Source organism: Tremella mesenterica, assembly GCF_000271645.1.
Source record: "Tremella mesenterica DSM 1558 unplaced genomic scaffold TREMEscaffold_2, whole genome shotgun sequence".
Classification (NCBI taxonomy): domain Eukaryota; kingdom Fungi; phylum Basidiomycota; class Tremellomycetes; order Tremellales; family Tremellaceae; genus Tremella; species Tremella mesenterica.
In genome coordinates, this window is record NW_006711226.1 from 2,146,553 (window position 1) to 2,166,413 (window position 19,861).

Consider the following 19,861-nt stretch of genomic DNA (forward strand, 5'->3'; position numbering starts at 1 on the left):
GCGATGGTGATATGGTCGCTCGCCTCAACATGTCAGAATCAGAGATTTCAGAAGAAGATTTACATGGAAAGTTACAACCTACCGTACCTCTTTTGAAACGTCAACATGAGGATGAGTTAGTGGGTGGCGGTGATAGTGATGAGAAAGTGAGATCTTGGTTGAAAAGTATGATTCCCGTCCCTCCTTCCTTCTCTTCCTCCTCTCCGTATTCTTCTTTCTCCTTTCTCTGATCAGACTCTGAGCTTATGTCTTTCATCACTTATTATCATTTCTTCACAGTATGACACTGCCCGCTGATCAACTGATAGTACGTTGAGAATCTATGTTCACCAGGCTCAAGCGAACAGAATGAGACACGCTGATCTTAAAGAATCGTCAAACGATCCTCACGGCCACAGGCCCCACCGGGGTCATGCGGGTCACCTCTCCCCCATCCCCACCAACCCCGCCCTCCCTAGTCCCGATTCTATCACTAAAACCAAATCAACTCCCCACCGCTCTCTCATTATCAACCGGCAAACATTACCTCTCAACTGGCAAACATTACTCGGAGGTGGACTCATGTTATTCGCTCTTCTCACTGCTCTCATCTGTGTCGCACTCTCTCGACCTGATCGACTTGGACTGGTCAGAGCTTATGTTCAAGATGCTGGTCTGGACAGTTGGATACAATCAGAAAGGACCATAGCGAGACAACGTATAGGAAGGAATATAGGACCGATCTTAGGTGCAGGAGAAGGTTTGATAGTTGCTTCTCCTAGTTGGGGACAATATCAAGATGAACCCGATTATTATGTGAGTGATTTCCATCCCTTCTCCCATCTATCTCAGAACCTTCTGCGATCTCTTCAAGTGCTTTCACTCGACTCCTTCTTCATCCAGATGTCGCTTCAACAGGAATGTAATCAAAGATAAATCCATGAGATAATTTGGTTGATGAAAAAGTACACTTGGACAAGAGATGCCGCCTTGACCATCTCAACCCTTCTCGCAGACTTCCTACCTACTCCATATTTGACACCGTGGAACTTCGCACCACAAAAGTATAACATGAGCGAAGGAGACGTACGTCTAGAACCGCTTTTGAGAGAGTACGTCAATGGCCAAGCTTCTTTGCAAGTGGTCCAAAATCCTTCTGGCAATCTGTTCACTGGGGGACTAAGCGAACCCAAGTTCCATGTCGATGGGACGGCATTCACCGGGGCTTGGGGAAGACCACAGAGGTGAGTCAAATCTATCATTCTTCGCCATCCCCTCATCAATCCATCACTATGGGATCGTCACTCGGCATTGATGCTAGTGAATGGGTGATAGTGTTTCCACACCTTGATCAGTCTCGATGATGCGGATCAGTTGGAAACCGACGAGTGGAATGCAAAAAGAAAACTGATCAGAAGGGACGGCCCAGCACTTAGAGCCTTGGCGTTGATACCTTATGCTCACTATCTTCTCGATCGTGCATGGCCCACGGATATCACTTACGTGCTCAAACATCTATGGGACCCTCACAGCTTACGTGAACAAGGTAGTGTAATTAAGAATGATTTGGAGGAGGTAGGGGGAAGTTGGTCGAAATCTGGTTTTGACCTATGGGAAGAATTGTGAGTTTTACTTCCCATCGACGACTCTCTTTTCCCTTGTTTTCGTCTTTCAGACCCCATACCCTTCGGTGTCGTCCCCGTATTCGATGAGTCTTTGATGGGTCTCGGTCCATTCTTGTTCAATCTGCAGAGATGTGTACCATCTGTGCGAAGGGGGATTCACGGCAATATGATCTGATCGCAGAAACGGATATCACCTCTTCACTCTTCTCGTCTCTTACCGTGCTTTACAAGCAGGAAGTATTCTCGCACGTCGATTGAACGACACCGGTGCTGCAGATTACTACATTTCTCAATCGAAAACTCTTGCAACTTATCTCCCAGACTTTCTCACTCCTGAATACTGGACTGCAAATCTTCCATCCAATCACATATTCACCAACAAGTCCACCACCGGTACTCCAGCTAAATCCCCGGAGAAAAGGTCTCTCGAGGTAAAATCTAGAGGTTATTTCCCTTTGAGACGAGATCGGACTGGACTGGATTGCGCTTTCTTACTTTCTCTCATTCATGCTGGAGGGGATATCTTACCTGTCTCTGCCCCTGAATCGTTGGAAACGGTATGGAAGTATGTAAAATCGTTTGAAGGTATTTATCAGATCAATCAGGGGTCATGGACGAACGGTTGGGCTGTGGGGAGATATGCGGAGGATGTGTATAATGGTGTGGGTATAGGACAGGGGAATCCATGGTGAGTAGAATATGCTCTTCCCTCACTTTATCTTCCTCTTCCCCTCCTTCCCTTGAAATCCCCTTTCTTCTTGACTACCTCGTCCTCTACCCCTGAAGTTTGTCATTTTCTTGAGCGGAGTTCATTTCGCCAGGGAGGACAGGGAGCATAGACAAGTAGGGCGCTTGAGATGAGGGATACTTACCCTCAGGTTCATCTGTACCTTCTCTACCGCTCAAGTCCTCTACTCGGCCCAATCAGACTTCCATTCCCAAGGTTCGATCCAAGTTTCCAACACCACCGTAGATGTATGGGCGGACATTTTGGGTGTACCATCCGCAACCCTCAACCATACAGCAATATGGAAAGCAGGGTCGTCTGACGGAATGTTTGACCGTGCCACAAAAGCTTTGATTGCGGTAGGGGATGCTTATATGGATGTAGGGAAGAAGTACGCGGTAGGGGGAAGGATGAAAGAGGAGATTGATCGGTCAGTTTCAACTTTCACACTTACATGGTCTCATCTACTTTCTCACGTTCATTCAACAACAAATACCCGTGACAGGTGAAATCTGTAAATTATCTTTCATCCTCAGAGTAGGACATGTAAACATTTTGAGTTTGTTTCATCACACAGGGAACTTTTTCATGAGGAAACACATTGAATCAGAGCTGAGAACAGACACGATGGTCATGAAGTCGGAGCGAGAGATTTAACTTGGTCATACGCTTCTTTCCTCTCTGCCGCACGGGCTAGAGATCTTGCTCGGTCAATTATTACCAACCCGTCGAAACGTTGAATATCCTCTTTTCTCTCCTTTTTTCTTGGTCTTACGAACGATGAAACGAATTCACGATCTTGCAAACCTTTGTATATCACCATTATGCATATATACGTTTATCTGGGGAATATGAATTTGAATGCATCTCGTTTATCCAACTATACTCGGATCTCATACAACTATCGCCTCACATATTTTATGTGAAAAACACCTGAAAGCAAATAACACAAATATCCACTCTGGCCCTATTGATGGTATGTACACCTAAAAGGATGAGTGACCGGAGTGGAATAGAAGGGGGAATTATCGTTCAATCTCACTTTTGTATATGAACTTGGCTAAGAATATCAGACCTGAAGTGAGTTCTTCGGCTGTAGGTCGGATGAGGTCGGGAGGGAGCATAAAGCCATACTGTAGTAAATGTTAGCTTAGTGAAGATGTACTATCACATTTCAAGTGTTCTCCTGCTACAAGAAAGTCGCTGTGGATGCTGGTATTCCGATGAACGATGATTAAGTAGGTCATGAACATGGAGGTGTCTAATATGGGGTTGAAGAAGAAAACGGATAGGGAGGGAGACAACAAAACAACAAAATGAAAAATTACAAATGAGAAAGAAGGCAGCAAGAAAGAAAGAAAGAAACTCACTGTACCTGTATCTCTCAATTCGGCAGAATAGGTCCATCTAACATCTGTCACTCCGTACACATAATCGATTGAATCTCCAGGAGCGCTATCATCAGTATTTTGTCGTTTCCCAATATGCGCTGCTTCCGGCGATAGATAACTCCGGAGGTGACTTTCACCCTCGGTCCCTCTTCAGTCCCGCAACAACCACACTCATCTTCACTGCTTGAAATCAAAGTCCCACTTCATACTTAAACTCAAGTCGATACTTTCGTTAGACAGACATTTCCGGTAACAAGTAACCCAGGGCAATTCTGAGAATGACGACGACGCAGATAAGAAGGGTTACGATAAAGGACGATAATATATACGAGATGAAAATCCAAGAAAGAAACACAAGAAAAACCTACCGAAAAGTCATGGAACATGCTTGACCAGCTTGATATTTTTCTCCAGAAGTCGTACGCATGGCTTTTGATACTCCCAAAGCGGCCTCCATGAGCATTTCTGCGTCTGGTGGGAAGGTAGAACAAGAGTATGCGAAAGGGAACATGACTATATGTTAGTGATTGGTCTTGCCATCATCATATCAAACACTTTCACAAATGCATTGTTGCAATAGAGAGAAGTTTTCTGTAAAGGGGGGTAGGAGTGGAGGTAAGGAAGATATGACGAAGGGGAAGGGGGACTTACAAAGTTGACCATAAGAATGTAAATCCACAAAAGACCTTACAGCCTCTCCGCCACTTAACCCATCTGAAGACCCGTTGGAAATGTATCGAGCCATGGCAGCTGGCTCAGGAGCTTCGAATGCGTGATTACCCGGAAATGTCTCGGAACATGGGTTAGGGGAGTGAGGGGGACGCCAATGATATCCCCAATTGGAATTGAGGTCGATGCCTGGACATCAGTTCTGTCTTTACTGACAAAAATGAGGTTTAAAGTTTAGGAAACGAGCAGTAAGTCTGGTGAGTTGATATCGAAGCACAAACTTAGTCAGAGTGAGGACTGGTAAACAGCCGACTAGTGAGTGGGTATGAGAGAGAGAGAAGAATTCGTGGATTTGGGGCGGTAAATTGGGAAGGAGGAGATGGTGTGTGAAACAGTCACAAACTCACCTTTACAATTCCTCTTACCTCCCACATCTTGTCTATTCTTCTTCCACATTCTACTTGTCTCATGACTCCACACATACCCATCGGGGTTGATAGTGGGTACCACTGTGAAAGTGAAGCTTTCTAATAATTGGGTTACAACGGATTCTGGATCCTCTGAACCGATGGCGAGAGAGTGGAGGAAATAAAGAGCCACTGATGGACCTATCCACTGATTACGTTAGTATCTATATTCTTCTTGTGATCCGATTAGTGTTCCCTTCGTTTAAGACGATGACGAAAGTACAGTCCTGAATATCGTGTCGAATTGTCTGATCGTATAGTGTCAGAAGGGGGGGATGAAAAGATGAACCGTCTGAAAAAGGTGTTCATAGACGGTTTGGGGCATGATACTGTAAGAAAAGAAACGCACCTCTCGAGCATGTTGACCAGACTGTATGACAATCTCCACTTTATCCTCTTCCTCTTCCTGCTTCTCTCCCCTCACATCTCTGCCTCTTCTACTACCTCCCTTTTTCCTTCTCCCACCAGATGAATCAGTATCAGACCCACCACCCCCCTCGTCCGAGCTTTTGGAGTCTGATGTATCCTTCCTCACCCTATATCCCCAGATACTCCTCCTTTCCCAACTTTTCCCAATCTCAATCTTATCCAAAAATTCGAATCTTTCCACCAGCTTCATTCCGAACGTCTCTAGCTCTGTGAGCTTGTGATATGCGGAATGAAAGGTCGAATTCAAAGAGTCCAGATTCCAATCTTTATCGGGCTTAGCAGAATCAGGACGAGTGGCATCGACCAACTGTTGAAGGTTCAAAATATGTATTTGAGCCGATGCAGAGGGTGGGAGGAGAGAATGTAGGTGATCCAGATGAGAGGAGGGGAGACGAAGGTCTAAAGTGGAAGATGTAGTTTGCCAGATATCCAGGTTCAATGACTGCCATGAGCTTCATCCTTATGAGTCACTCATCCACCAAAGACTCCGTCTAGTGGCTTGGCAATACCTGGACCTTTCGTATGATAACGTAGACAAGTTGAAGTCAGGTCAATCAGACTGAAACTAGCTAGTCATACTCATAGATAGCATGTCTAAAAGATTGGGATGGAATGGTCAAAGTGGTGAAGATTTGTTATTTTTGAACATGTTGATGGATCTAATAAAACTCACCTCGAGTCGACTCATAAACTCTCTTTTGTCTCTATCCTCAACATCTTCCCAGTTCACTCTCCAGACTTGTTCTCCGTCATACCGATCTAATGCGCTCTCCGAATTTGTCAAAAGTGGTGCTGGGAGGACGAGCGGTCTCTGGTTATCCGAGTGAGTGTTGGATATACCGGAAATAGGTGAGGCGAGGAGTCCAAGGGTTAAGACAGGTAAAATCCGTGGTCTCATATTTCGTTGGTTGCTGGTATCCTGCAGTACACCTGCTCTTCGCCCGAGACGCTATGATGATATACTGACCACTTTGTCGGGAGCCGGTTTGGTATGATGGAGAGAGGAGGGAGGAAATCGGAATGGTTCTCATAAGAAAACGAGATGGTGCCTGAGATTTGACATCTTTTCTTCTTCCTCAACTTTGCCTCTTTGCCCTCTATAAGTACTTCTGTATCGCATCCTTATCGAAAGGTAATCGTGGGATAGACTTCGCAACTGACCCTTCGAGCACTGGAAGACATGAGATAGTGCATACAACAATCTTCGACACTGTCGACAGACATGAGGTCTCTATCATCTACCATCACTCATTACCCTTTGATCCCTGATCTCAAATATATTCATCCCGACATGGTCGACCTATCAATTCTGGGAATACACGCTAAAGTCAGTATAGAGTTCCTTATCAATCATTCCTCATACTAGAGACTCACCTCACGTACTGCTCTGGCACAGGGAAGCAACCATCTAGCGTCGAACAACCCATTTTTCTTATACTATCATTCAGCTCTGTTTCCTCAAACAACGCCAGTAGACGACGACCTAGACAAGCATCATTGAGTGACTTACGATGTCAAAATGGTATGCGCGAAGTAGGTCTGTGATCAATGTTTGTATTCTCCCATTTAAATCTTGAGATGTCACTCGTCTATATGTCAGTGAAGTTCATAAAAGGGGGGGGGGAGTCAAGACGTGCCGGTCGTGCCAGAAACACCACTCCTGTGTGTCAATGATTCGAACAATACTCTGATATCCAACCAAAAGGAGACTCACCCAGACCAATTTAGGTAAAAACTGTTGAAGATAGTCGTTTTGCGTTTCGGGTGAAAGGTTGTACGGGAATATGAGCCTACTTTGTCGGCTTTTTCAACACGAAAGAGTTTGAATTGTCTACCGAACGGAGATACCCTAGCAGCGTAGATGAGGTGAAGGTTGTGTGAGGTAGTTTGGGAAAAGGCGAGTCTTATCTCACATTCTTTCATGACATGAGACCTCCTGCTGATCAGATTTCAGATCGAGTCAAACGTCATACCTCAAGCAAACTCACAGATACCAGTAAGTTGTCCACTTGGAATTCTTCCAAATCCCTGTGAAGTCAGTCATTTACAAAGTTTCTGGCGAAGTATTACTGACGATAGACTCCACGATTCTTCTTCTGGAAACATATATTCTATCCATCAACTCTCTCTCACATCATAAACGGTGAAAAACACCTCAGACAGATGAACAAACCTCAGACTCACCCCATGTGATCCATAGATCATTCCTCCATCTTTCATCCCATTCCGGTCTAGCCGGTTCTTTCACCGCCGACTTTTTTGACATTCCTACTATTATCGTCTGTCCCACAAGTCGAGTCATGAATAGTGTAGTCTCTAACAAAGAAGTCACGAAACACAGGGATTTCCTCAACCTCGCTTACGTTCTTCCCTTTACCCTCGCATTGCCACCGGCCACCGTTCGGTCATAGGAAGGAATGACCAAGAATCCTAATAATCTGATCCGCTCCCCGATGGCCAATAGGTCCTAAGTCCCGATGGAAATCTCGTACCGAACACCGAAGCGTATCGCGAAGATGTTTAGCGTCAACGTCGCGCGAGATTCGGTCATCTATCTCCCATTTAGAACCACGCCATACGCCGTTTGCAGCGAGCGATCCGCAAAATCGGAATAAGCTAGGATATCCTTTAGACGAGATGTCAAAGGTTCCGAATACCACCGTCAGTGTCACTCAGGTAAGGTGACTTAGACCCGGACACTAGTCTCCCTCGCCTCGACGCCCCAGCTAACAAGCGATACGATCTGCACGCGAATAAGACCCGATGAAGAGGTGAAGATTTGCGTGGATTGATACTAGCCTACATTAGTCAGTAGGTACAGAGTAGGACATTCGGATATATATCGTACAATATCGAAACTCAATATCATCTCCCCTAATATCGACAACGATCATTCCCTCTGCCTTTAGGTTCCCGCGAGCAGACGTCCAAGTCCACCAAAAGGAAGCGTGTCAGTATTCCCGACGCAAAGTAACAACCCTCGGATCGGACTTGAATATCGCTTCGGTTTCATTTACCGACCTTACGATGATCGTTACCTTACTCAGTCTAGAAATCTAGGCTCTAATCAAGCTAGTGAGCTAGTGAGTTTCCGATCCCAAATTCGACGTCATCCTCTCCGATCTCCGAAGATCCGAAAGATGTCCCTTCTTCTACCGGAACCAGAACCCCTGATACTAACATGATACACCCTTCAAATTCTGATCTCTGTTCATCAGCTTGGCCCTGTACTAAACGATCACACAGATAACAGACCGTTTCCCCTTTTCTCCCTCCATTCTACTCGCACTTCATCTCGTCCGCTCGCCCCACCGCCCGAAAAGATACCAATGGAGATTCACTGGTTTTATATGTCGCGTATGATCACCCTTACACTCAAAGGACCCGATTGGGGGATATGAAGAATGGATCGACGTCTCCCGACACGTCGGGGGAAGGTGTAACAGGGAGATTGTTGAATGTCCTTTGAGCGTTGACGTCGATATTGACTGGAGCTACGGATGGGTGTAGTTATATGGTCTCATCTTGAATTGATCAGGAATATCTCGTACGTCTTTTTCCTGTCAATTCCTCGATTTATTATTCAACATTGTGGAGGGGAAGAATAGTTTAGCTGTAAATCGGGCTGGACCCAAAGATCTGATGTGAGTATCAGATACTCATCTCTTGAGCACTACAATTATGGTGGTAGATTGAGCTGATCAGTAGTTGACTCTGAGCCATATACACTGTCCGAGATTTAGTGGTATATCCATCTTGCAACTCGTGGATTATCATCAGTGACAACTCGAAGAATATCACATCACGATGGATCTTCTCAGCACTTTATTCGACGTTTTGTTTCTTCTCGGAGCTATCTACTTTTTCCCTCGTAATCTTCCCAATACACCAGCACCTATTCAAATAATCCCTTCTCCACTCCCATCAGCTCATTCTTCTCTTCCTTCCCCTTTACCTTCTCCTCGTCCTATGGCGACTTTAGAAGTACCTAAAATCACTTTTTCTCAAGAAGGACTCAAGAAAAGGGAAAAACGTAAATCCAAATCTGTCAGTTTCTCAATTTCTTCCCTTGATGAAATCATCGACAGTGGAGAAAAAAATAAAGGGAAACGTCCTCCTACTCCATGGGTTAGAGGACCTGTAAGTCCCAGTGCTAGAGAAGAGAGTGTACCCGGTACTCCGTTGACACCTTTGAGTCATTCTTATGAGGCTGTGGATCCTATGGGGGTGAAAAAAGGTTGGTTGATGCCTCGTTAGGCTTCAGCGTGTCGTGTAGGATCAGCATTCCCTCAGCAATTAAGATCAGACAGGCGCTGAGGCGATGACGAGCGGGAGGGAGGGAGCTTGTCTGATTGGGAAATGGAAGGGAGTGAAGGCCAAACGTAGGAAGAGAGAGCCGGAGGGAAAATGAAGGAGAGGAAAAGACGATGACGAAAAAAAGTACACATTCATTCAAAATTCAAAATCCAACTTTTTCATTCATTCAACACGTTGTAGCACCATCTCATGTCAGATAAGTAGTGTATTGTATTTGTATCGTAAGAGTACTTCGAAAAAGACGAGATAAAATGTATCACTACCTCTCGTTACCCTTCGAACCCTCTTCTTGGGTCCCACAATTATCCTTCCGATTGACTTTCACTCGTGCCATTGTCGGCCGTGGCCGTCGAGCTGAATAACTAAGACTTTCTGCCTATGGACCGCAGTCAGACCTCGGACCACCTGGACTGGTCGTCAAGGCTTAGAATAGCAACATCATCGCATCATCGCATCATCACAGCACCTTAATTCCTCCCCCGCACCATAGCTGATAGCCCCATTACAAGAAAGTTGCCGCGTCTCTCTCCCATTCGACGTCATCGATCGATCGAAATCGAACCAAGGCACCACCCGTAGGTAGCTTCGTACCTCTTCAATCTTCTTTTCCGACTTTGGTAATCTTTCCATCCGGATTTCCCGGTCTGTCATGTCTTCCCCTCCTCGTTCTTTCTTCAGTACGACTACACTCAACGATCGCCTAGGGGTTTCCCTTCATACCTTGATTGAAAGCTCGCAGTAAAGCAGTCAGAATTCTAACGTGAAACAGACTTATAGACTATCAAACTCCACTCTCCACCTCAACACTTCTTCATTCTCGCTGATAGTTCTAACGACCGAACGACCTTACTGTCTCACTGACTTACTGCGGAGAGCTCCACTAATTATACTGTACAAGTATCACATTCCACCATATCACTCACGGTCAGAAATAGATCAATAGAAATAACATATAACATGTATTTCTCACACATCTCCTCAGACTCGTTTCTTACTTATTCCTCCTGTTCAACTTACGAACCCCAGAACGATCGTTTTGTAATCCGATACTCACAACTACACAGCCCTACGACAAGTCAACAAGATAAACTTCTCTGGGATTCAATTTCCATTTCAAAGATAAGCAAAAGAAGAAGAAGACATACACACCATGTTAGCTTCTTTGTTCACTTTCTTGACCCTGTTGAATTTGGTCATGGCCGCACCGGTCAAGATGGAAAAGCGTTTTCATCCTATCTCCTTACCATCTTTTTTGAAGAATATCACACTTCCTTCGTTTTTTTCAGACTTCACTTTACCTACTCATTCGGTCAACTTCACTTTACCTACTCATTCGGTCAACTTTACTTTACCTACCCATTCGGTCAACTTTACTGTTCCGACTCACTCTATCAATTTCACCTTGCCGACTCATTCTCACAACTTCACTCTCCCAACTCATACGTACAACTTGACTACTCCCTCGCATCATTCCTTCGCACCCAACAAAACTTTGATCGTCATCCCCACTCCGTCCAATGTCAACATCTCCATCGGTTGGGGAGTGAACGTATCGGATCATCATAACTTCACTCATTCTCACTCTCAAATCATCCCTTCCGAAACACCGAAAATCAATATCACCTTACCCACTCATTCTCACCATAACTTCTCTGTCATCCCATCTACCACGGTCACTGCCTCGGATAAAGCCTCATTCACTCATTCGTCGCATACTTATTCTTACTCGACTCCGACTTTCTCAAGTCCGTCGTCGACCCATCATCACTCGACAAGTTTTGAGGCAGGTAGTTCGAGTTCCGATGTCGTATCGAGTACGTCGAGTGTGGTACCTAGTTCCAGTCCGGCGGTTGGGAGTGGTCATCATGGACATTGAGTGACGAGGGAAGGATGAAAGGTGAAGCGAATTGTGAGTTGAGAGGAGCTGGGTTGGGTCGCTATAGGTGGATGGTGGCTGAGGTTGGAGGTTGGAGAATTTGGAGAATTGGAGTACTGGAGGATTGGACAATCGGACGATTGAGAACAAGGAGAAAATTAGGAAAACTGAGTAAGATAAAGTAATCCGAAGTAAAAACGTTTCCATCAGTATACTGAGAAGTCAAGGTAAAAATATTTAGCAATAAGTTAGAGAAATCGATGCGAATGATAAGATGCTTTCGACCTCCATCATCACATTTTCCATTATACTACACCCATCAAAGCCAGCGAGAGACATTGATCTTGACCACAATTAGATATTTATTGAGCTTTCTCAAACGTTCCAAAGACATGTGTCAAATGAACATCGTTGAACGAGTATACATACGTGGTGATGAAACGGAATCAAAGAAATGACCATGCTCACCAAACCACAAACATCTCATGACCGGATGATCGCATGTGTGATAGACGATCCCCACGGCCCCATCGTTGACAAGAATAAACACACGTCGTAACGTGCACCATGCACCATTCAACCACCGAGTATACCGGAAAAGCATATAAACAATATGCCGTCAACAGCGTCATGGTGAATCGGAACAATCGTCATTGATCGTCATATTCCTACTTTTTCGTTGTCGTGGTGGCACCGAATCCATGATGATTGAAGAGCTCCTCTACATCCACAAGCTTCCTGCAGCGGATAAGTTGCATGCGGTCAGCGGCTTAGCGAAAGAGAGAGAAGTAAGGGGTAAAGAGAGAAGGAGAAATGTCAAAGTTTATATGGGTGAGGTTGAATCAGGAACCAAACTCATACTTCTAACTTCCGCATCCGGTAATTTCACTCAATCAACTCCTTCACCATCTCCCGCCTATTCCACTCCACCTCTTTGACTTCTTTCCCTCAAAATTGAAAGACTACTCGTGGAGTAAAAGCTGTAAGCTACCTACACAGAGCTAAATGTCCAGACGAACTTAAATCACTTAGGTGTTAAGGAATAATACAACGTGAACAAGAATGTTTCACGCCCTGAGTGATCTACTCGACACCAACATACTCCGAAGTTGAGGCTTTTGGGAGAACAGGGTTGAAAGTTGTCTCGCTGTAGAGTTGGGTGCTCCACCCCTGACGCATCGTCTCACTGATCCACTTTGATTCTCTACTGACTTCATCGTTGAATACTTTTAACTACTTAACTTGTTGGATATTCAAGATACACGCCACTGACATCTCTCGTACAAGTGATATCAATTCATTTCCTCATATACCATCGCCACTCGATACCTTTATCCAACATCGATCTTTAACACACACATCACAATATCTAACTCCATCTGTACTTGGACTCGTCGACCATCGTTTATATAGTCGTATAAACTTATCGAAATGCTCGCTACTTCATTATTAACTCTCCTTCCCCTTCTCGCCCTCTCTGCCGACGCTCGTCCTCATCATGGAAGACACGGAGTTCCTCTAGTTCGTGATACCGCCCCACCCCCTCAGTTCAAAATGCAAGATATGAAACCTCGTGATGCTCCTACACCTTCTGCGTCCGCCCTTCCTTCGACCATCCCATCTGATATCGCTGAAGGTCTTGGTATTTTAAAATCCTGGTTTGGCAAACATCGTCATTCTTCATCTTCCTCAGCTTCAAGTGAAACTTCAACTTCAGACACTTCTACCTCTCCGTCTGCGGAACCGACTTCATCTGGAGTTGGAATTCCCGACGAGGATGATAGTTTTGAGGAATACATCTTGAAATTGCACAATGATTTCCGAGCTGCCTATGGTAACTTTTCACTCTTCCAATATCGTCAAAGCTGATGAGATAGGTGCTGGACCTTTGACATACAACAGTACACTTGCAGAATACGCTCAACATGTGTCGGATTCATGTGATTTCACACATACCAACGGTCCATGGGGAGAGAATCTGTAAGTTCAATTCACTCTTCTTTCATCCCATCTTCCCATGCTTCACAACATGAGACGTGGGGCAAACACGGGTGAAATGACTTCGGTCCAACGCTGACTTTCAGTGCCGCGGTATCTGGTTTCGATGACAGTACCGGCGAAGGTTTCCAAGAATGGGCGTCCGAAGCTGCTTACTACGATTGGTCCAACCCCACCTTCTCCGATTCAACCGGTCATTTTACTCAAACCGTTTGGAAAGCAACAACGGAGGTCGGTTGCGCAATGTCAAACTGTCCTGGAGATACAATCTTCCCTACATTAAACCAAAACTCCTCGTTCTTGGTATGCGAGTACTACACCGCGGGAAACATCATCCTTCTTGGTGATCCTGGTGCATACTTCCGTATCAATGTCGGCGAATACCAAAACAACACTTCATCGTCATGATTGATACCCTTCGAACACTATTTCCCTCCATGACCGACCTCTCTTTCGATATATCGCATTTAGTATCCTGTTCGTGATCGATCGTCCTTGTCCTTGTAATACAGCAAAAGTATCAACTGTGATTGTGCATTGATTTCGGTCCTCGTACTATCGATTCATATATGTTATCATTCGTGCTGGACACGAACCATGAGATCGGGCAGGCCCCATTAGAATCTAGTCAGACATTGTAGTCACCCTGTAGCCAGTATCGTATGCATTTGCATTATTGTTCTTGTCATTCTTCGATGTCCACCACGTACACACATACTCTCTTCGCCCACTCCAGCCTGACAACCGCCTGATTGGTATCACAATGCGACCAGGAAATACAGTGCTGATATTGTATGTACTGTACCAGGTTTGAGTAAGTGGTGAATGACGCACTCTGAAACACGTTGCAGTCTAATGGAAATATGTTCTTACGTAATCAGGTCCTGTTTGGCGGCTCGAGCGCGTGCAAGAGTACGAGATGCCCAGTTGAGACATGAACCATTCCCCCCCTTGGTGTTGTCTTTTCTCATACACAAAGCTTAATATCGCCTTTACCCACACTCTCTTTCTCCCTCACCTTGTACTCACCCTAAGTCACTCTAAACTCTCTTCCCTCCTCACTCATATAAACACCTGGACGCAACATCCATCCACCAAACCGCACCTACCGCCGACCTTCCCCTTCCGACGCATGTGTTAACTAGTCCAAAGCACCCTTCCCATCGAAACTTCAAAGGACCTCGATATTTAGTCTCTCATCGACCACTAGACGCCCCCCTCTCCTTGGACACACCCCTCATCATGACTGATGTTCATTCTCCTCGTCTGTATCATTACGGTGAATCGGTCATGGAAGACGCCTCCGACGACGAATCTATGATTGATCAAAACGACCGCGACGGATTTTACCGTGAGGAAGAAGAGGATAGAAACCAACAAGGTCAACAACGACGACAATCACAACAACAACAACAGGATCAGGGTAGACGTGGTTCTGCAGTTGGTGTAGGAGGTATGACAACGGATCAAATGCAATTCTATCAGAGACAACAACAACAATCACTCTACTATCAAAGACATACACAAGAACATGGGACGGCAGAACCGGGTCCTTCGAAGAATAGATTCCAATCCTCTGCTAGGGTGATAGGAGAGGATGATGATATGTTGGATGATGATGCTAGTAGTACGGATAGTACGGCCAGTATTCCAGATGAGAATATAGATTTTTCTCTCACTTATGCTCTGTGAGTTGTCCCTTACAACGAACACATCCTTCCGTATATTCCCATGACTCGATTGAACATTTGATTTTATACCGTGTGGGAACCAGAGAGACACTACAAGTATCAGTATGGCTGATAAAAGACGCACTTTCCTTGCAACTGTCGAAGGTCAAGCCTCCGTCGTCAAAGGCGATTCCCTTCTCCTACTCGACGATGTCAACTCGTATTGGTGGCTCGTACGTGTACTCAAAACTGAAGATGTCGGATACATCCCAGCGGAAAACATCGAGACCCCTTTCGAACGTCTTGCGAGACTCAACAAACATCGTAATGTCGACCTAGCCGCTCCGACTCAACAAGAAAAGCAAGCGACTAGGGTGGAAGGTTTAGAACGACTCAAAGGAGCCATCGCGGACAAAGCCAAAGGTGTTAGACAAGAGAAATCTGGCGAATCACCAGAGGTCGAGTCAGGATCTAGAAGAGTGGTGTTTGCTCCGCCTACCTATGTCGATCATCCCGGTGTGACCTGGAGTACCGATGGTGAAGATGACGATAGTGAAGGTGAAGATGAAGATGATCTTGAGGATGTCGAAAGAAGTCAGGACGATATACATCCTGAAGGAGATGAAATGCAAAGTGAACGTGAACGTGAAGTCGATGCGGTGGAAGAATCACTTAGAAGAAGAAGGGAAATGGATATGGAACCGGACGATGGGGTTGAATGGGCCGATGGAGCAGGTGAAGCTGAACAGAGAAGGATCTTGGATCAAAAACGTCAACAGCAAGATCAAACTTCACCCAATAAAAACGTGGCTCGCTCTCCAGCCTCGTCGACAAACTCAGTCACTCCAAAATCCAACAACCCCTTCGGTCCTCGTCAGACCCCAGGTGGCATCGCAGAAACTTCATTTCCTTCTTCCTCGTCTCTCACTTCGTCGGCGAATGGAAGTCCTATACTTGATCCAGCTCAAGCTGGTGAAACTCGTCGACTCACCGTCACGCCTCAAGTCGCACAAGCGTCACCAGGAGGACCCTTGCTGCCCAGCGCGGCAGTACAAGTCAATAACAATGTTCGTAATGTCAGTGGACAATCAATGGGTTCTGTCATGTCTATCGTCTCGGTCGGATCGGGTCGTAGTGCCACTCCCACCAGTCCACCTCAGGAGGAGAAGCAGAAGAAGACTTTAAAGAAAGCTAGTAAAGAAGATCTCACTGGTACAGGGGAGAAAAAGAAAAGGGGAATGCTCGGTGGATTGTTCTCTAGGAAGAGCAAAGATAAAGATAAGGACAAGGAAAAGAAAGGAATCGCCAATACCGATCCTCGAAGCTCGGAAGAGAGCATGGTCAGTGGTGCTGTCGATTCATCACCCGCTAGTCAAACACGAGCTTCGGGTGATACAGAGGGACTTTCTCGAGGTGTGAATGGAGTTATCTCCAGTCCGCCATTAACATTGAGCGGGGCGAGGCTACAACAAAAAGATCACGCGACACAACAGCTATATGCCAATAAATACCTCCCCAAATCTCAGAACTCCCCATCGACAGCCGAAGCAGCAGCAGCTGTTGCTCAAAGTGCAGCGGCCATGCGACTGGCAGCTGGCATGGGTAACGGTCCCACACCCGGCAGACCAACCAGTATCATTCTCTCCCCCAACCCTGCCGGTCCTCCCTTGCTCAACGTCATGCGCATCTTTGCAGGAGATCATATACGTTCCGAAGCGTCCTTCAAGACTGTCTTACTCAACGAAACGACCCTCGCTAGTGATTTGATTCGACAAGCCATGCAAAGATTCCATCTTCATTCTTCAAACCCCAATCCAGAAACGGTGTATTTCCTCACTGTCAAGGACGTCAGTGGGGAGGAAACGGAACTTGCTCCACTTGAAAAGCCCCTGGCAGTATTCCAAGAAACTGTACGACGATGGGATGACGATCAATCAGATGGAAAACTCAACTTACGGACCGTCAAGAGATCCAGTGTTGGAAGTATAAGTAGCGTCATGAGTCTCTCAAATCATCCGGCTATCGCGAAATTGGGTATGAACGATTATTCAGATGATTCTACAGTCAAATTGTATCTCAATAGAAGACGACCAAATTCTCAACAACCACTCGGTCAAATGCCGGAATCCAATAGTGAATTCTCCAGCTATTCAACACAATTGTCAACTGTACAAGAAGCCACTGAAAATCAAGAAAGACAAAGTGGATATTGGTCTTCCCTATCACCACCTTCAGATGTTGAACCTCAGATGCCCGGATCAGATAACAATTCACCCAAACCGCAAGCTCAACCGAGATACAACCCTTCACTCACTATCAATACTACAGGTCAATCTTCTCCTGAACGGTTCTCTTCCCCTTCGGCAAGATTCACCGTACAACTTCGTATTCATGCGTCGGATCTACCGGACGGGTCGGCGTTTGATCCTGCCAGCGAGGCGATCATACCCCGTGCCATACTGAGGGAAAGACAGAATAATGGCCAGCAAGTGTCAACAGGGACGAACGGTTCGCAGGAGTATAGAAAGAGACTATTGGTCATGCCACGTAATGCAACGGTGTTGGAGGCTATCGAACAGGCGCTGGAGAGGTTTGGGATAGGTGAAGGTGTGGTGGATGGAGGAGATGATGTGGATGATCGTGCTGGTAGAAGGAAGAGCCAGGTCAAGGTTAGGTATACTCTGTCGGCTTTGGTCAATGGTCAAGGTCAGTGTTATAGCCAGACATCATCATCCTGACACCGAATCGTTCTAGAGGAAAGGCCCGACGCTAATTGTTACAGAACGCCGCCTGTCACCGTCTGGCAAACTTCTCGAGGCTTACAGCGCACCGCCCAATCTTCGACCGTTGGATCGAACAACGCCAGAACAACGACGCCGATCTCGAGATATGTCCCAAGGACAAGCCCTTGGATCTCTTAACGACCTCCTCCCCACTGATCCTATTTTTATTCTTCGTCGTGTGCTTCCTCGCCCTGGTTCCATGGGCCGTCCTGCACCATTAGACGATGTCGCTCTGGCTCGAAGCAAGTTGTCTTCTGCATCCAACTCCAATGCTCCTGCCCCAAGTTCCACTCATATCGCCACATCATCCAATACCACCACCTCGACCGTCCTCGCCAACCCTCACATGTCCCAGCAAGAACTCATTGCGGCTCAACGGGCGGCTACTCTGGCCAATCAAAAGGCATTGATATCGGCACATGAGAACCAACAACAAGGTGTGGATGTTGTCCTGCCTCAAAAAGGCATAATTCGTTCTTCCTTGATAATCGATCCTGAACAAGGGGAACAATATCGATATTCCTATCTCCCTCGTGACCCTCGCGACGGTCCAGAAGTGGATGTCTCTGAGCTGTTGAGACAAGAATGGGGTCCGGACGGTACTAAAGGTTCTCCGAACATACCTCAAGCTCCTACATTATTACGCGCTCCGACCGATAGCAGTGTGTATGTCACCGCTCCCAGTACACCTATGGATGGTCTTCCCAATGGTAAGAATTCCGGAGGTATACTCGAAAGACCAGAATCAGCTAGCAGTACAGCTTCAAGAGATATATTACAAACTGTCGTTGCTCGTTCTGGAGCTGAAAGATTACAAGAGAAATTAGAACGTATGATTGAACAAATACCTAATAATTCGACTTTCTCCACATCAACTTCTTCTTCCCTCATTGCCAGTATGGCATCATCATCTTCCTTGGATGATATCGAAATACTTTCAGGTCGTAGTACACCTCAACCTTCAAATGATCAAAGTATGATTTCGACAAATGGTAGAACAACACCTCAAGGTCGTTTATCAACTTTACCAGAAGGTTCTTTAGCAGATTTAACACCAAGACCAGAACGTACATCTTCTTTAAACCATAATTCCAACTCCAACTTCAACTTTAATTCAGATAAAGGTCAACCTGAAAGACCTGAAAGATCAAGTTCTAGAATGGCACAAACTCAAGCTACCGTCAATAAAATTATTTCTAGACATAAACAACAACCTTCTATAGCATCAATTTTATCAGAAGTTTCAACACCACATCCTGATGATGATAGATCTTCAACACCTATAACAGCTACTTCTTCCACACATCCTACACCACCATTATACGGAGCGGTTTTCACAAGAGCTGTAGCAAGTGCTAGTCCTACACCTCAACGTCCAGTGTTATATACGGATGATTTCGGTATAAAATCAATGATGGCTGTTATTGAAGCTAGAGCAAGGGAAATGAAACCTAAGAAAATCAAAAGTAAAAGGATAAGAAGATATGGTTCTGATGGTTCTAAAACTTCAACATTATCTGAATCTAGTTCAAGTTTTACTTCTAAATCTGGTTCTGGTTCTGGTTCTGGTTCTGGTTCCAGTCCAGGTAAAAATGATGGATCAGATATCCATCATGATGATAAACGACGAGAAAGAGAAAGGGAAAGGGAAGAAGAAGATGAAGAAGGGGATGAAAAGATGGATGAAGTAGAAAGAATGTTTTATGGTGAGAAATTACAAATGGATGAATTATGGCCAGAGTTCGTACCTCATGCTATGGGAATACAAGGAAAGTTGGATAAGATGGATAGGGATATAGATGATTTATTAGCTCAATTAGAGGTAAAGTTAAGTGTTCGGTGATAACTTGTGTATTCCCTTCCTCCTTCCCTTTTTACTCTCACTTCGTTTCACTCCACTTTCTCCGCTCTTCCTGCGTGACACTTGCCA

General features: G+C 45.5%; 7 protein-coding genes across 7 annotated transcripts; 6 read left to right on the forward strand and 1 right to left on the reverse strand.

Annotated features, from left to right (window-relative positions):
- Window positions 1-555: 555 nt before the first annotated feature.
- On the forward strand, window positions 556-3,179 carry TREMEDRAFT_37964 (uncharacterized protein). The gene is made up of 6 exons (XM_007002442.1): window positions 556-795; window positions 946-1,223; window positions 1,395-1,601; window positions 1,786-2,292; window positions 2,483-2,761; window positions 2,954-3,179. Exons 1-6 carry the CDS (start codon window positions 562-564, stop codon window positions 3,069-3,071), a joined length of 1,623 nt encoding a protein of 540 aa, XP_007002504.1. The 5' UTR covers window positions 556-561; the 3' UTR covers window positions 3,072-3,179.
- Window positions 3,180-3,356: 177 nt separating this feature from the next.
- TREMEDRAFT_27190 (uncharacterized protein) lies at window positions 3,357-6,185 on the reverse strand (the record flags this gene model as incomplete). The annotated part of the gene is made up of 8 exons (XM_007002254.1): window positions 3,357-3,464; window positions 3,702-3,786; window positions 4,091-4,235; window positions 4,374-4,580; window positions 4,799-5,006; window positions 5,208-5,277; window positions 5,344-5,729; window positions 5,961-6,185. 8 exons carry the CDS (start codon window positions 6,183-6,185, stop codon window positions 3,357-3,359), a joined length of 1,434 nt encoding a protein of 477 aa, XP_007002316.1.
- A 2,909-nt stretch (window positions 6,186-9,094) lies between these two features.
- Window positions 9,095-9,544, forward strand: TREMEDRAFT_60552 (uncharacterized protein; the record flags this gene model as incomplete). The annotated part of the gene is made up of 1 exon (XM_007002796.1): window positions 9,095-9,544. The coding sequence occupies one exon, from the start codon at window positions 9,095-9,097 to the stop codon at window positions 9,542-9,544; it is 450 nt and encodes a 149-aa protein (XP_007002858.1).
- A 1,210-nt stretch (window positions 9,545-10,754) lies between these two features.
- Window positions 10,755-11,480, forward strand: TREMEDRAFT_60553 (uncharacterized protein; the record flags this gene model as incomplete). The annotated part of the gene is made up of 1 exon (XM_007002797.1): window positions 10,755-11,480. One exon carries the CDS (start codon window positions 10,755-10,757, stop codon window positions 11,478-11,480), a length of 726 nt encoding a protein of 241 aa, XP_007002859.1.
- Window positions 11,481-13,043: 1,563 nt separating this feature from the next.
- Window positions 13,044-13,886, forward strand: TREMEDRAFT_28045 (uncharacterized protein; the record flags this gene model as incomplete). The annotated part of the gene is made up of 3 exons (XM_007002352.1): window positions 13,044-13,314; window positions 13,358-13,460; window positions 13,565-13,886. 3 exons carry the CDS (start codon window positions 13,044-13,046, stop codon window positions 13,884-13,886), a joined length of 696 nt encoding a protein of 231 aa, XP_007002414.1.
- A 1,047-nt stretch (window positions 13,887-14,933) lies between these two features.
- On the forward strand, window positions 14,934-16,275 carry TREMEDRAFT_22249 (uncharacterized protein; the record flags this gene model as incomplete). Its single annotated transcript, XM_007002194.1, has 2 exons — window positions 14,934-15,166; window positions 15,288-16,275. Coding segments are annotated over 2 exons (1,221 nt in total), but the record flags the coding sequence as incomplete, so codon positions are not given.
- Window positions 16,276-17,184: 909 nt separating this feature from the next.
- On the forward strand, window positions 17,185-19,774 carry TREMEDRAFT_28109 (uncharacterized protein; the record flags this gene model as incomplete). The annotated part of the gene is made up of 5 exons (XM_007002362.1): window positions 17,185-17,854; window positions 17,910-18,215; window positions 18,291-18,923; window positions 19,050-19,463; window positions 19,584-19,774. The coding sequence occupies 5 exons, from the start codon at window positions 17,185-17,187 to the stop codon at window positions 19,772-19,774; spliced, it is 2,214 nt and encodes a 737-aa protein (XP_007002424.1).
- Between the last annotated feature and the right edge of the window lie 87 nt (window positions 19,775-19,861).

Excerpts from the sequence above, each read along its gene's own strand:
- TREMEDRAFT_37964 (XM_007002442.1), top strand. The coding sequence starts at position 562 with ATGTTATTCGCTCTTCTCACTGCTCTCATCTGTGTCGCACTCTCTCGA. Across the intron at positions 1,224-1,394 it reads GCTTGGGGAAGACCACAGAG|AAGGGACGGCCCAGCACTTA; the intron begins GTGAGTCAAATC and ends AAAACTGATCAG. Across the intron at positions 1,602-1,785 it reads TTTGACCTATGGGAAGAATT|AAACGGATATCACCTCTTCA; the intron begins GTGAGTTTTACT and ends ATCTGATCGCAG.